The sequence below is a fragment of the Delphinapterus leucas genome, chromosome 11 (assembly GCF_059928025.1).
Source record: "Delphinapterus leucas isolate spDelLeu-1000000601 "Yukka" chromosome 11, BTC_Dleu_Yukka2, whole genome shotgun sequence".
Classification (NCBI taxonomy): domain Eukaryota; kingdom Metazoa; phylum Chordata; class Mammalia; order Artiodactyla; family Monodontidae; genus Delphinapterus; species Delphinapterus leucas.
In genome coordinates, this window is record NC_143139.1 from 97,172,101 (window position 1) to 97,185,408 (window position 13,308).

General features: G+C 58.9%; 1 protein-coding gene across 3 annotated transcripts in view; it reads right to left on the bottom strand.

Moving 5' to 3' along the window:
• Positions 1–1,533: 1,533 nt before the first annotated feature.
• Positions 1,534–13,308, bottom strand: part of SULT4A1 (sulfotransferase family 4A member 1) — a 31,444-nt gene continuing 19,669 nt past the window's right edge. The window contains exons 3-7 of one of the 3 annotated variants that reach the window (XM_022596912.2): positions 13,099–13,179; positions 11,790–11,916; positions 7,688–7,782; positions 5,120–5,258; positions 1,534–1,981 (exon numbers count right to left, since the gene is read on the bottom strand). In XM_022596912.2, the coding sequence (XP_022452620.1) occupies positions 1,869–1,981; positions 5,120–5,258; positions 7,688–7,782; positions 11,790–11,916; positions 13,099–13,179 (555 nt within the window). In that variant the 3' untranslated portion in view covers positions 1,534–1,868. Of the gene's footprint in view, positions 1,982–2,581; positions 5,259–7,687; positions 7,783–11,789; positions 12,853–13,098; positions 13,180–13,308 lie in introns of those variants that run through there. The other 2 variants (XM_089921428.1, XM_089921427.1) reach the window with 2 other exon arrangements.

Consider the following 13,308-nt stretch of genomic DNA (forward strand, 5'->3'; position numbering starts at 1 on the left):
TTCAGAAAGCCGAAGCTTTATTCAGTACAACAATGTCCTGGACTTTCCTTCCACAAGGAATCGGTTAGACGGACTCTGGAATTCACAGGGGAAGTGCAATCAGCTGGGTGGGTCTCTATACCACCGTCCACCTTGTTGAAAGTGGGCCCTTCCAAGACAGAGACTGAGACCCCTGGACCCCCAGGTGCACCAAAACCTCTCCCATGCTTTTCTCCTTTCCCCCCGACCCTTCCTTTCACTTCAGCTTTAAAAAGATACCAAAGGCAAAGGGACAAACAGTGAGGGAAGTTCAACCCTTGGAACGTTGAGCCTTGAATGACCCAGCCCGACACGGGCCCAAGCCCCTCTGAGCCCCAGCGACGGAGGTCAGCGGGGCTCACTCTCGTTGCCCTGAAGCACTGAGGGGACCACGCAGGGCCCCCGTCTCCACCTGTCAGCACAAGCTGGACACAAGGCATGGGACGTGTCTTTATTAAAGATGCAAGCAAGCACAGAAGTATCATGTGTGGAGCTCAGTAATATCCATACAGTACTAGAAATAGAAAAATAGAAAAGAAATTTCACAGAAAGCTGCCTCTCTCGCAGATACACAGAAAAGGTGCAGCTAAGCCCACCACGAGACGCCGAGTACCACCTGCCCTACTGCAGCTCCTCTCCCCAGCCAGCAGCAAAGCGCACGTCCACACTTTCCAAAGACACCATGCACAACAGACCCCTCGCGCACGGTGGCGACCCCTCCGGCCACCACTCCGGGCACTTCCCAGACAGACAGACAGCCGGGACGGCCCCGTCCCACCGCGGCGGCAGCGTGCGTACAAACTGGCCACTGGCCCTGCTCTCACCCGGCCGCCCTTCCATCACTCCTCCGGGTTAACGTGGGCCAGTTAACGAAGCGAGCGGCGGGTCAGTAAAGACCGCACCTCCACTCCCTCGGACACAGCACTGAAGGCGACATCGCCAGCCCCGTCTGGGTGAGACAGGGCGCTACGCTCGCACACTGGGTCTCTGGGGCGCAGAGTTGCAGGCCCAGATGGAACAATAAATGGTATGTAAAGACCCAGTAGTTCTAGAATTTACCATCAATCATCTGGCCAACATAAGCAGGTTTCTGCTTTGGGGAACGAAGGTAAGACTGTGGAACGAAAAGTCAGGTTCCGAGTGGACTCGGTGTCTCTGTGGCAGGCTCTCCAGTCACCGCATCGCGCGCCCGTCCCGCTGGGTCCCCTGCATCAGCCTCGGAGCCACTGGCCGGGGGTCGCTGGCAGGAGGGCATCCTCTCTGAAAACGCCCCAGTGAACGGTTCCTGCTGTATCCCGGGGCGACTACTGAGAACTGAACACCACCAGCGGAAACAAGGTCCCCCCAACACCCGACTCACCCTCGGTCCTCACCAGCGTCTCACAACCAGACAAAAACCGAATGGCTGTGCCTTACGGAAGAAAACTACAAAAATAAAGAGTCAACCCTGAGATCTTCCTACCATTCGGGTGTGGCTCGCTCCTGGGTCCCTCGGAAATGAACTTTTATTTGGTTTACTGACATTTATTTAGATTTCCAGTGAAAAGCTCTATAAAATACAATAAATAATGTGGGTTGTAAAAGGTAGACATTCTAGCTGCATATGTTACAGACAGGATACGTATGGTCCAGGTCATCAGAACCGCAATCTTTGTAATCAGACATGTAGACTTCAAATTCCAAAGGTGAGACAGCTGCTCTGGATCGGAAATAACCCCACTTCCTCCATTTCTCCGCCGAGTCTTACGCTGCTTCCAGAGTTTGTCCAGCGGGTAACAAATGAGTGCAAACGGGACTTTGAGCTATTAGTGTCTGGGTACTGTGAGCATGCAAGTTTGCTGTTGCTGTTATTATAAGTAAAAGTCGAACGTGAGGTCACACTTTCCCATCTTCTGTTTATACACCAAATCAAACTTCTCGTTCATGGAGACAGTGAAGATGTCCTTCCACAGCCCGACTCTTCCTAGAACACAAACGAGCAGACTGTGCTGAATTCACTTGCTGTCAGGCTGGCTACCAAACCACAGGAAACGGATCTGGAAGGTTCCAGATCTATTCCCGGACCCCTCTGAACCTGGCCTATTGGGGCAGGAGGGGCCATGTGGACTACAGACCAGCTGAACCCTCTTCCCTGAGTCTGGTCATCCCGATGCGCTTTCCGCACAGCGCCACGAGTGTGCAGAGCTGCGGGCCTTGCCCATCCACCACTGAATCCCCAGCACCGGGCACAAAGCGGATGGGTCACAACACCCCAGAGGACAGACAGCGTCTGTGGAACAGATCTGCGGCTCCGGGCACCATGTGGATATGGGTCCTCGTGACACCACTACTCACTCAGGGCTCAACAGCTCCACCAAGGCAGGATTTGCTTCTGGAGAATTTTAAAAGGAAAAAAAAAATCATCCAAAAAGGTAGAACATTTTATGGTGAGCAGGAAGCCTCCTGACCAGGTCAAGGGTGAAGATTTCGAGAAACCTGCTCGTGCATCGTCAGGGAGAAATTTAAAGGGAGAAAAACAGTCGGAGCTCCCAACTCAACATCAAAAGGAGTCCTGGCCCCCCCCCCCCCCCGCCACTCCATCGCAGCCACAGCTCAGCCAGGCTTGGTCAGAAAATGAGACCTCCGGGCTTCCCTGGTGGTGCAGTGGTTGAGAGTCCGCCTGCCGATGCAGGGGACGCGGGTTCGTGCCCCGGTCCGGGAAGATCCCACATGCCGCAGAGCAGCTGGGCCCGTGAGCCATGGCCGCTGAGCCTGCGCGTCCGGAGCCTGTGCTCCGCAACGGGAGAGGCCACAACAGTGAGAGGCCCGCGTACCGCAAAAAAAAAAAAAAAAAAAAAAAAAAATGAGACCTCCTCCTGGCAGATGTGAGGGAGGCTGGAGAGTGCAGACTGAGGTGCAGGCACGGGCCTACCCATCCCTTTACGAAGGGAAGAGAGAGCCCAAAATGACGAAAACTGCTGAACCCACTTTCCTTAACTACAAAATCTTCAGTTCTTCTGGTCACATATGAATGGCGACTGTGAAGATGTCACAAGTGGGGGTCCCGCCCTCCCACCTACAGGAGCTGTGAACGCATCACCCGGAGAGCCGGGGCTGTACTGTTACATAGCCGCCTCGGGGGACTGAAATGCCTGTTTAGAATTCTATTCACCGTCAGCATCTCTGAGATCAGAGCTCTGACCGGCTCCAGCAAACATCCTTCGTCAGCTCTGTCATTAACAGTCATCCTTGTCCTCGCAGGACCTCACATATGAAACTTCAACCCTGCAAATGCTGAGCTAACAGATCCAAAGTGGCAAGGATTTTCTCTTCAGTGATGAAAAATTATATGTCAGTGTTGGAGAGGGAAAAAACTGTTCTTGCTACCCTCTAATGATACCTAAGGGACAAAACTAAAAGCTTCTAGACCAATCACACCATAAATATATTTTTCCATGATTATTTTTCTCAGCTGAGGCAGCTGAGAGCTCATCAAAGGAGTCACCCACCTGGTTTAGGATTTGGAATCAAGACAGTGCAATTTATGCTGTGATATGAATCAAATCTAAGCAATGCAGCTGGCTACTCAAGCCCCTGCATGCTCACCAACGCAAGGAGGTCTTCTGAGTAAAGAGGCAATATGCTAAAAGAAAACAAAATCAAAGAACTGAAATAAAGCAAAACCAAGGTAAACGATGATAAAGCAAACACATCGGAAGGAGCATATGGGCACGCAGTATGTTCTCGACACTTCTTAACCACACAAATGAACCGAAAGGGGGATTCTGGAGAAGGTCACACCCAAGGATAACAAAACACAGCGAAAGCAAAATAAAAAAGAGCAAATAAATTTTAAATAATAAACATTTGTGAAGATGCAGCCAGAAACGAAACGGCAGGGTGAGGTGGCTTGTTAGTGTCTTCTTGGAGAGCGGCCCACCTGCCTTTACAGGAAGGCGCTCGCCCCCTGACCTTCAGAACAGCCCTGGGAGCCAAGTGGGTTGGCAGCCCCGACCCGCCCTCCTTAGAGGAAGGACAAAAGGCCACAGAAGCTCAAAGGCGTGGCCCGAGCTTGGCCAGGCCAGGCTGCAGCCCAGCTCTTCTCTCCGCTCCAGGCAGCTGCCTGCAGAGTCCGGCGTCGTTTCCGGGCCCTCCTCTCGGCACCGGCACCACACGAGGGAGCTGGGAACCGGCCTCGGGTCCACAGCACCGAGTCAGGCGCGACTCTTGCTGAAGGGGTGCTCACAGGCCTGGGCCAGCACCCAGTGGTGCCGGGGATTTTAATGCCCGAGCTCTCCACAGTCGAGCAGCCTCAAATACCACAAGACCTGAGGGCACAGAGAGCAACCCAAGTGGGTCTGGGGAGGATTCCTGCCTGCAACACCTGCCTCACCTCGAACTGCTTCACGCGCAAGACACAGCTCTCGCACCAGGAGGGAGCGCCAGCCTCTGTGATGGCCGAGGCCTGCACCTCCAGCTCGCGCACGCGCTCTCTCTCTCTCTCTCTCTCTCTCTCTCACACACACACACACACCAAACACACACCAAACACACACCACACACACACGCGTGCGCACGCGCGCACACCACACACCTCTCCCCCGACGGGGCTGCTCCTCCCGGGCTGCTAGTTCCCCGGGGGATGGAGGGAAACGGCCCTTCCGCACACGGACTCTCCGCACCCTCTTCCCTCGACTCCCACGGGCCAGCTGGAGCTCAAGGAGGCCACGTGCACGCACTGCGCTTCTAAACATCACAGCCCCCAACCCATCCCCAGGGTCTGCCCTGTGGGGCATCTGGGAAGGCGCCCGCCTGAAGCACCTCTTGCCCACAGAGCCTGAGACATCCCGGCAGCCACGCCCGCGAACTCCGGCACCGTGTGCGGGGTGACAAGGCCAACTCCAGCGGGGACCTCCAGGGAGCCTCAGCAACACTTCGTGGGTTACCTTCCTGCCCCTCGAAGAACACAGGGCTCCGGAGAAATGAGGCTCAGGGCAGCGGAACCCTGACACGGGGGGACTGTGGTCCAGAAAGCGCGAGGACACCGGCAGGAAGGGGGACGAGGCCCCCGGGGCCCCAGACAGAGGCAGAGAGAAGGAGGGCGGGACAGGCAGGCGCGTACCCCGGCCCACAGGCAGGGCCTCGGCGTTGCAGCACTGGTCCACCAGCTGGTGGCAGTGCTCGATCAGGGACTCCAGCTGGGCCTTGTCACACGACACCCCCAGGAACCGGGCCAGCTGCTCCACCATCGTCACCAGGTCCTGGAAGACAAGAGCACAGCACGGGAGCCTGTCAGAGGTGGCACCTTTACAGAACACGACTTCGGGGACTGTATCCACAGCCTTACTTAGGCCTCAAGACAAGCCTGAAACCGGCCTCCTCTGGAAATAAAATCCAGGTTAAGAAACTGCCCAAGGGCACTCAGCTCTCAAGTGGCAGACCTGGGATTCAAACCCAGGTCCCGCGGAGGCAGACGTGAGGTCCTAATACAGCTGCGGTCATTCTAAGCAGCAGCAGGAAGGAAAAGCACTTCGGAGCTGCGCCAGGAGCAATAGCAGCTCGCTCTCTCCCGCCCGCCCCGCCCCGCCCCGCCATCGGCTGGGATCTCGACTGGCACTCGGGAGAACTGGGAGACCCCGGGACCCCAGACAGGCCTCAGGGCCGGCCCACCCCACAGGGCAGGCGGAGCTGGCTTGGTGTGAAGCAAGATTCAGCTCTACTTGACTCGCTGACATAAAGCCACCTCTGGGCCCCATCGCCGCACCATTCCTGAGAGCGGAGCATTACGGGCGCAGCCCAGCAGCCTCCGGAGGGGCCCCGCCCACCTGCTCACTCTGGCCCACGTCCCTCCGGGCAGACACCCGGACCCGCACCCCGACCTGCAGGGCCTGACAGCCGGGACCACGCTGGCTTCCATGCTGTTCCTTCAGCCTGTCAGGCAGGTTCTTTCTGGGACTTTAGTTTGCTGTGTCCTGTCTGGAATGTTCGTCTCCAGGTGTCCACATGGGTCACTCCCTCACTTCTTTCAGGTCTCTGTCCCCATCAGTGACGCTTTCCCTGACCTGCACCTAAACCTGCCACCGCCCCTCCCCAGCACTTCCCTTTTCTGCTTTACTTTTCAGCATTTATCATCACCCAGTGCATGTTACTGTTTGTGTTTGTGGGGGGGGGGGGCGAGAGGAAGAGGCAGGGAGGCTGTGAAAACCCAGGCCACAGTGACACCGACCTGGACCAGGGAAACGGGGTCAGAACTGGGGAGAAACAGTCAAATAAGAGATACGTTTTGAAGGTAGAGCCAACAGGATTTGGAAAATGAAGGCCAGGTGTGAGAGAGGGAGAAGTCAAGGATGAGTCCAGACTTCTGCGTGAGCAGCGAGGACGGAGCCGCTGCCCTGAATGCAGGCGGGTGAAACTGCGGAGGACCCGAGGGGACACCTCCGGAGTTTGGTTTGGAGACGTTAAGTCTGCGATCTGCACCACACACCCTGGCAGAAAGGTGCAGTGGGTGGACGGAGATGAGCCTGGAGAGGGTCCAAATCGTGCCTGGGGGCCCGAGGCCCGGCTGAGGCCACCAGGGGAGGGAGTGTGGATGGAGGAGACCAGAGCTGAGGTCTGGGGGCAGAGGCAGGGCTGCTGCCATGGAGGAGTCAAGGGGAGCGTCCAGGGATGCGGGGACGCAGGACCAAGCGTGACCGACTGCCTGTTGCCTGCTGCTAGGAGGGTGGGACCCAGACACATGGGGGTCGTGGTGACCTTGACAGAGTAGCCTGGGGACGGGGTGAGCCTGCCTGGAGGGGCTCAGGAGCAGAGACAAGTCTGGGGTCCCTCGGCAAAGAGGAGCTGAGGAAAGGGAAGGACATTGCGGGGAGGAGGGCTGGGCTGGGGGAGGTTCGCACTGTCGCCCTGAGAAAGGAGGGGCATCGGCACTTCTGCTCGGGCAGCGGCAGGGTTCAGACCCGGCAGGGGGCAGCGGGGTTCCGCACAACGGTGCTGACACCGAGACGGGATGGGACGTGCCGGCCCCCCTTCCAGACCTCGCTTTCCCGAGGGCACAGGAGAGGTCCTGCCTCGCTGCCCTAGCACCACCGCCCAGCCTGGCACACGCACTCAACCACCACCTAGTGCCTGTCACCCTCTGTGCCGGGCACTCAAGAACTCGTCACAGGAATGGATTCACAGGTACACTCGCTGGGGTTCTCAGCACTTTGAGAATTGCCACCCTAAGGCAAACAGGCTGGGACGAGAAATTCGGACTCTGCCATCTCAGCCCTTTGCCCCAAGCTGGTCACCTATGGAGAGGGTGCTGGGTGGCAGCAGGGTGAGTCCGGCTATCACTCCACTGCTGTTGAAGCAGAAAAACAATAAATGGACCTCTCGAAAGCACCGCATGCCACCAACCCAGAAGCTGTGCTTGGCCAGGGGCCAGGGCAAGGTAGAGGCCTGGGGGGCCAGCACCGGCTAGAGGCGAAACACTGGTCAGGGGGACCCTGGGCCCACCTGGAACTCCTGAGTCCAACTGTCACTCCTGATGCCCGGGGTCTTGGCGCTGCAGGCCCCGCCCACCCACCTGCACTGGGGGCGGTGGCTGTGAGACTGAGGGCGGGGCCGACAGCTGCCTCCCGTGGCGCTCACCCCCATGGCACCACCACTATGGCGCTCACCCCCGTGGCACCACCGCTAAGGCACTCACCCGGTGCATGTCTTCGTACTTGAGGAAAAGCACATTCGAGTCCATACGGTGCTCCCAGAACTCCTGCACGTGCTCAAACCAGGAGCCGTAGCCCACTGTGGAGACAAGGGGACAGGTGACCAGTCACAAGGAGGGAGCGGGCATGTGTGAGGCAGCCTTGCTCCCCGCCTTCCCTGCCAGAAGGCTCCCCTCCTCTGCCCAGTAGCTATGTTTCAGGAAGCCCTGGGCTCCTCCAGCAGCCCCCCAGATGAGCCACGTCCCCTGGCCTCCTGCCCAAGCTCGGCCCCTGCCTCCCGGATGCCTAGAAGCCCCAACCCTTCCGTGGAAGTCTCTGTTCTCCGGGGGTACGGACGGTATCTGGCACCCATGAGTTCCTCTAACAAGGGGTGACCAGGAAGAGAATGACGCCCAGAGGAAGTGGGACACAGGACCCGTGAGTTTTGCTGTCGGGGCTAGGATGGGGTGCGGGAGGCTCTAGACAGAGCTGCGAATGGGGCTTGCCAGGCAAACGCATCACAGCCAGAATCCTGGAACCAGACAGAACCAGGAAGGCGCGGGGATGAAGGCGGGCAGCGGGCCCCGTCCTGGCACATGAGGTTGGGCCGGACGGGACGACAGGTCACACCCACACCCCAGCCCTCGCATCTCCCACGCTCCTTAGGGCCTTGGTGTGGGGTTGAGGTCACACAGGCAGAGACAGATCAGTGTGGCCGGGCTGCTTCCCAACGTTTTTCATAAAAACGATTGATTCTCACTGCCGATTCACAATGGTGTGCCCATCGCTGTGAGGACATCTCCCGAGGGGGCTTCCACATTAATCAGAGGAGGGTCTCGGCTGAAGAACGTGGGGGCCCCTGGGCCTGCTGGGCATCGGGAAGTAGGTCCGGCTGGATAACGGGCCAGTCGGGGTGGTGGCCCTGCTGCCTGCGTCCTCACTCGCCCGAGCGCCCGTCCAGCTCGCAAGCACTGGGCCCTGCAGTGGAGCTCCCGGCCTGGCGGCAAAGCCCCAAGGAGACTGGCACGGCGACACGGAGTGACCGGCACTGGGAGGGAGGCCCCGTGGACACGGGCAGGCCTCGAAGGATCAGTGAGGGCTGGGCAGGCAGCGGAGGGGAAGAGGCAGCAGGGGAAATGGCGCACAGAGGCAAGGCCTGCAAATGGGCCTTAAAGACATAAGAAGTGGCCGCGGGGGCCCGTGGAGCGGGTCAGAAGCAGCTGGCAAGGTCAGACAGAGGGCGGAGGGCGAAGGACAAGGGCTCGGGACAGAGGCAGCCGGCCCCTCATCTCCTCGCTGGCCGTGAGACCCGGAGGGCCCTGAGCCTTTCTGCCGCACCCCCAGGGCTGCCGCGGCGCGGAGAGCCCCGCGTACAGGAGGGCCTGCAGGGGCAGCGCCCGTGCGTCCTCCTCTCTGGTGGAAGGTTCCACGGGGTGGGACGGGCAAGGCGCCGGCGAGGGTCCTACTTGTAGCGCTGAGGCCCCTGGGTGGCAGGGCCGCTCCCGCCCCCGCACAGGCACACCTCAAGGTGCTGACAACCTCTTACACCTACACGCGTGACCAAGGCTGGGAAAACAGGGGTGACCCAACGCCTGGGTCCCAGGCAGCGCGACCCGACAACGTCAGCCTGCCATCCCGCCAGCAGGTGGCAGCACAGCAGCAGCCTGGGCCCCCGCAGCCCCACGAGAGGTCCTGAGGGATGGAGGCGCAGGTCAGGGGGTCGCTGAGGGGCGGGCCCTGGGGACCAGATCAGAGAAGAAGGACCTCTTCGGGCCAACTAGGCGCCCCTCCAGCACTTCATGCGGAACGAAGGTGGGGAGCTCTGGAAGGGGAGGGGTAAGGGGGCGGAAATGAACCAACACAGGGCAGGCTTCAGCCAAAGGCCTTGCTGGGCGAATCCTGGCCCTCTCTGGGCCCCGGTGCTCCCACGGCAGAGTTCTAGCTGCGGGGCCCTGGACTCCAGGCCTGGCACATCCCCGCTCCGTGCACGCACAGGGCAGGAATGTAACAGCCAGGCCGGCCTTCCCGCTTTACAGGACAAGGGCGAGTCCAGAGAAGGAAGGGACCTGCGCAGCTCACGGACAGGCTGATGACCTCGGGGCCCCGAGCGGAGTCTCCCAAGTCTGGGCCCACAGCTGGCACGCAGACCAGGTGAGCCGCGCCCCGGGGCCAAGCAGTCCACTGGGCGTGGACACGGAGGTAAGAAAACGCCACTCCTTCCCAGAGAACACTCACAGACAGACGGCCAGGGCTGCTGGGGACGGGGACGGGGGAGGCTGGACGGGGGTGACTCAGGGACCGCGAGGACGTGAGGACAGGGTCGCTCGCACGGGGAGAGGGGTGACAGGACAGTGGTCACACACAGGGACTCCTCCACCCTGCTCCTGTCCCCCAGGCACATGGCTCCAGGGCCCCCCAGCCCTGCAGTGCACAGGTCATGACCCCCAACACAGGGCTCGGGCAGCGTGTCCTCGCTCTGTTAGCGAACAGCATCATTTCACTGCCCCTTCCGCACTTCATTCTTCAGAACCTCGGACAGAGAAGGCAAGCCTCCTCGAGAGCCGGAATCGGGCGGGAGCACAGAGAATGAACAGGATTGGGGAGGCTCAGTACACGGGTGCAGAGGCTTTGGCGGGACCACAGCCAGCGTGTGCAGCCTTGAACTTCAGTGCCGGGCAGTGCTGTGACCTTCACAGCGCGGAGAGGCCTGTACTAGGCAACTTGTAACGGCTCTGGCCCGAGCAGGAAGCTTTCAGCCCTGCACCGCAGGGCAGTCTGCACTTGGGGGACACTGCTATCTATGACAGTGTTGTCCCCATGCAGGTGACTGCTTCTATAAAGGCAGGGATGCAAAGTGGGACTCAGAAATATGGCTTTGGGAACCACAGGAGTGGCTTGCTCCAAATGCCTGGCAGACCCCGAGGGGCCTGAGCCAGGCGGTGGGTGGGCTGGGGGGAAGGGAGGCTGGACAGAGGCCTTCAGCAGGTGCCAGGGGCCTTAGGGTACAGCCGCTGGGGCCACTGACGCCTGTCCCCTCCCACCCGGGCCCTCCCCCCCCAGCTGAAGCAAAGACTCAAGGGCAGGGAAGAGAGGGCCTCCAGGCGGTGCGGGCGGCGCACCAAGGAGGACCTGGTCTTCAGCCAGGCTCGGGAGGCAGCTCCAGTCGGGCCACCCATTTAAATTTGGGGCGCCGTACTCCTGGACCGCCATTATGCACCCTACCCCACCCCTGTCCCACGACCTCACCGCAGGACCCCTGACTGGGCTGGACAACAAATGGACAGCGAGGCTGAGGGTTACTTGAGCTGGGAAATAAAGCAGGAAGCGCATCTTTACACTCCTCGGGTGCAGAGGAGTCTGGGTGCAGGTTTAATCAACAGGTACGTAAGACCCACTTCAAAACCCTCCTGGGCGCAAACTCTAAACAGAAGGTGCCCAGAGAAGCCAGGGTTGGCGATGGGGGAGCCACCTGGGGGCTGCGGGGAACAGAACCGTAGTGAGGAGCTGCCAGCCCCACTGCCAAGGGGACGGCTCCCTCCCTGGCCCACTGCCTGGCCCACTCCGCCCCGGGGAGGGGAGACGTGGAAGGGCCCTGGCTCGCTCGGCCCCAGCTCGCCCCTCTCCCCCGGGAACAGGCGTCCTGCCCAGAGCACTGCCTTCCCCCTCCCCCAGAGTGCACCCCCCCTGTCACACGGGCCTGGGGCTGGGGGCCAAGCCTGACCCGCAAGTCCAGCTAAAGGCCCACAGGGCTCTCACATGAAGCCACAGCCTCCACTCTGGCCTCAGGCACCGGTAACAGTGGTATCTGGGCCACTGTTTTCACTGCTCGGAATCTAGGCAGGAAGAGGAATGCTTCTAATCGGGAAACTTCTCAGAACCCCAAGGATGTGGCGAGAGAGAAGGGCTTCAGCGTTGGACACCCACTCTGTCTGGCACTAGCTCGACCTCGGACAAGCTTCCTGACAGCCCTCAGCCCCAGCTCCTCTGCCCGCCAGCGGGAAAGCAGGCCAAGCCCGCGGTTACTGTAGAACTGGGGGCACCGCGAAGGACACGCGGGTGCTCAGCGAGCAGTGAGCACCCCCGCTGTAACATCACGCAGACACTTACACTTGTCGTTCATGAACCTCCGGCAGAACTCCTGGAACGTGCCTCGGTAGCTCATGGTCCGCAGGGAGCGGTGGAACTGGTAATAGGACACCACCAGGTCCTTGGGGTTCCGGGCCATGTATATGACCTGCAAGAGGGAGTGGCGGGGGGGACAGAGGGACAGACGAGGTCAGTCTGCGATCCTCCGTCCCAGGCAGGCCGCCCTGTGCAGGTTCCACTGACCCACAACCCACTCTTTTGACCGACCCCGTTTCCAACAGCAAAGTCAGCCCCTCGTGCACCAAGGCCAAACGCTTTTTCTCTATCATTCTGTCTCAGCAGAGATGCACTCCTGTCCACGCAATAGCATCAGCTAGGACAGCTACTTGAGTGTTTTAGTATATTTCTGTTCTCTAGCGCTCCTTTTTTTTTTTTAATCCTGTACAATATTATATAAGTTACAGGTGTACGATATAGTGATTCACGACTTTTAAAGGTTATATTCATTCCATTTACAGTTATCATAAAATATTGGCTATACTCCCCATGTTGTACAATATATACTTGTAGTTTATTTTATACGTGATAGTTTGTATTTCTTAATGCCCTACCCCTATCCTGCCCCTCCCCGCTTCCCTCTCCCCACCGGCAACCACTAGTTTGTTCTCTGTATCTGTGAGTCTGCTGCTTTTTTTATTATACTCACTAGTTTGTTGTATTTTTTTTAGATTCCACATAAAAGTGGTGTCAAACAGTGTTTGTCTGTCTCTGTCTGACTTAGCATAATGCTCTCCTAGTCCATCCATGTCGCTGCAGATGGCAAAATTTTGTTCTTTCTCATGGCTGAGTAATATTCCACTGCATACATAACCCACACTTCTTTACCCACTCGGCCGTTGATGGACGCTCGGGCTGCTTCCATGTCTTGGCTACTGTGAACAGTGCTGCAGTGAACCCTGGGGTGTCTCTAGCGCTACTCTAAAATCAGCGGAAGACAGAAAGCTTACAGTCCTGACCCTGGTGATGAGAATTATAGGCCTCATACGTCTAATGCAGTTGAGAAAAAAGGAAAAAAATCAGAGACAGTGAAAGCAGCCATGAGCCCTCAGGCCTTCAGTGGGCAGAGGCTGGGCTCTGGCTGGTCAAGTTCAGCTGTGAGGAAAAGCGAAAGTGAGAGGCATGGATCAAATGCTAGAGACATGGGGTCAAGGACAGCCTCTCCAGCGCTCTTAGCACACCGAGGTTGTCTGGGAACTTGGGCCTGTGACAGACCACCGTTTGGACTGGCACATGGGCCTCTGGTTCCGGGAGCAGCGGGGAGCGGAGTTACCTTGGAGTCGCCGCTGTGGAGGTCTGAGGGCAGGAAGCGGTAAGGGAGGTGGCTTTTGATGAGGCGGGGGGACGTCAGCTCCTGCAGCAGGGCAGAGGGGAGGCGCTCAGAGGACACGCGCCCTTTCTCTGGGGCCCAGGCGGACGGGGCCACAGACGAGTCAGGACCGGCACCACTGCACCCCGAACAACCTTCTCACCTGAGACAGGA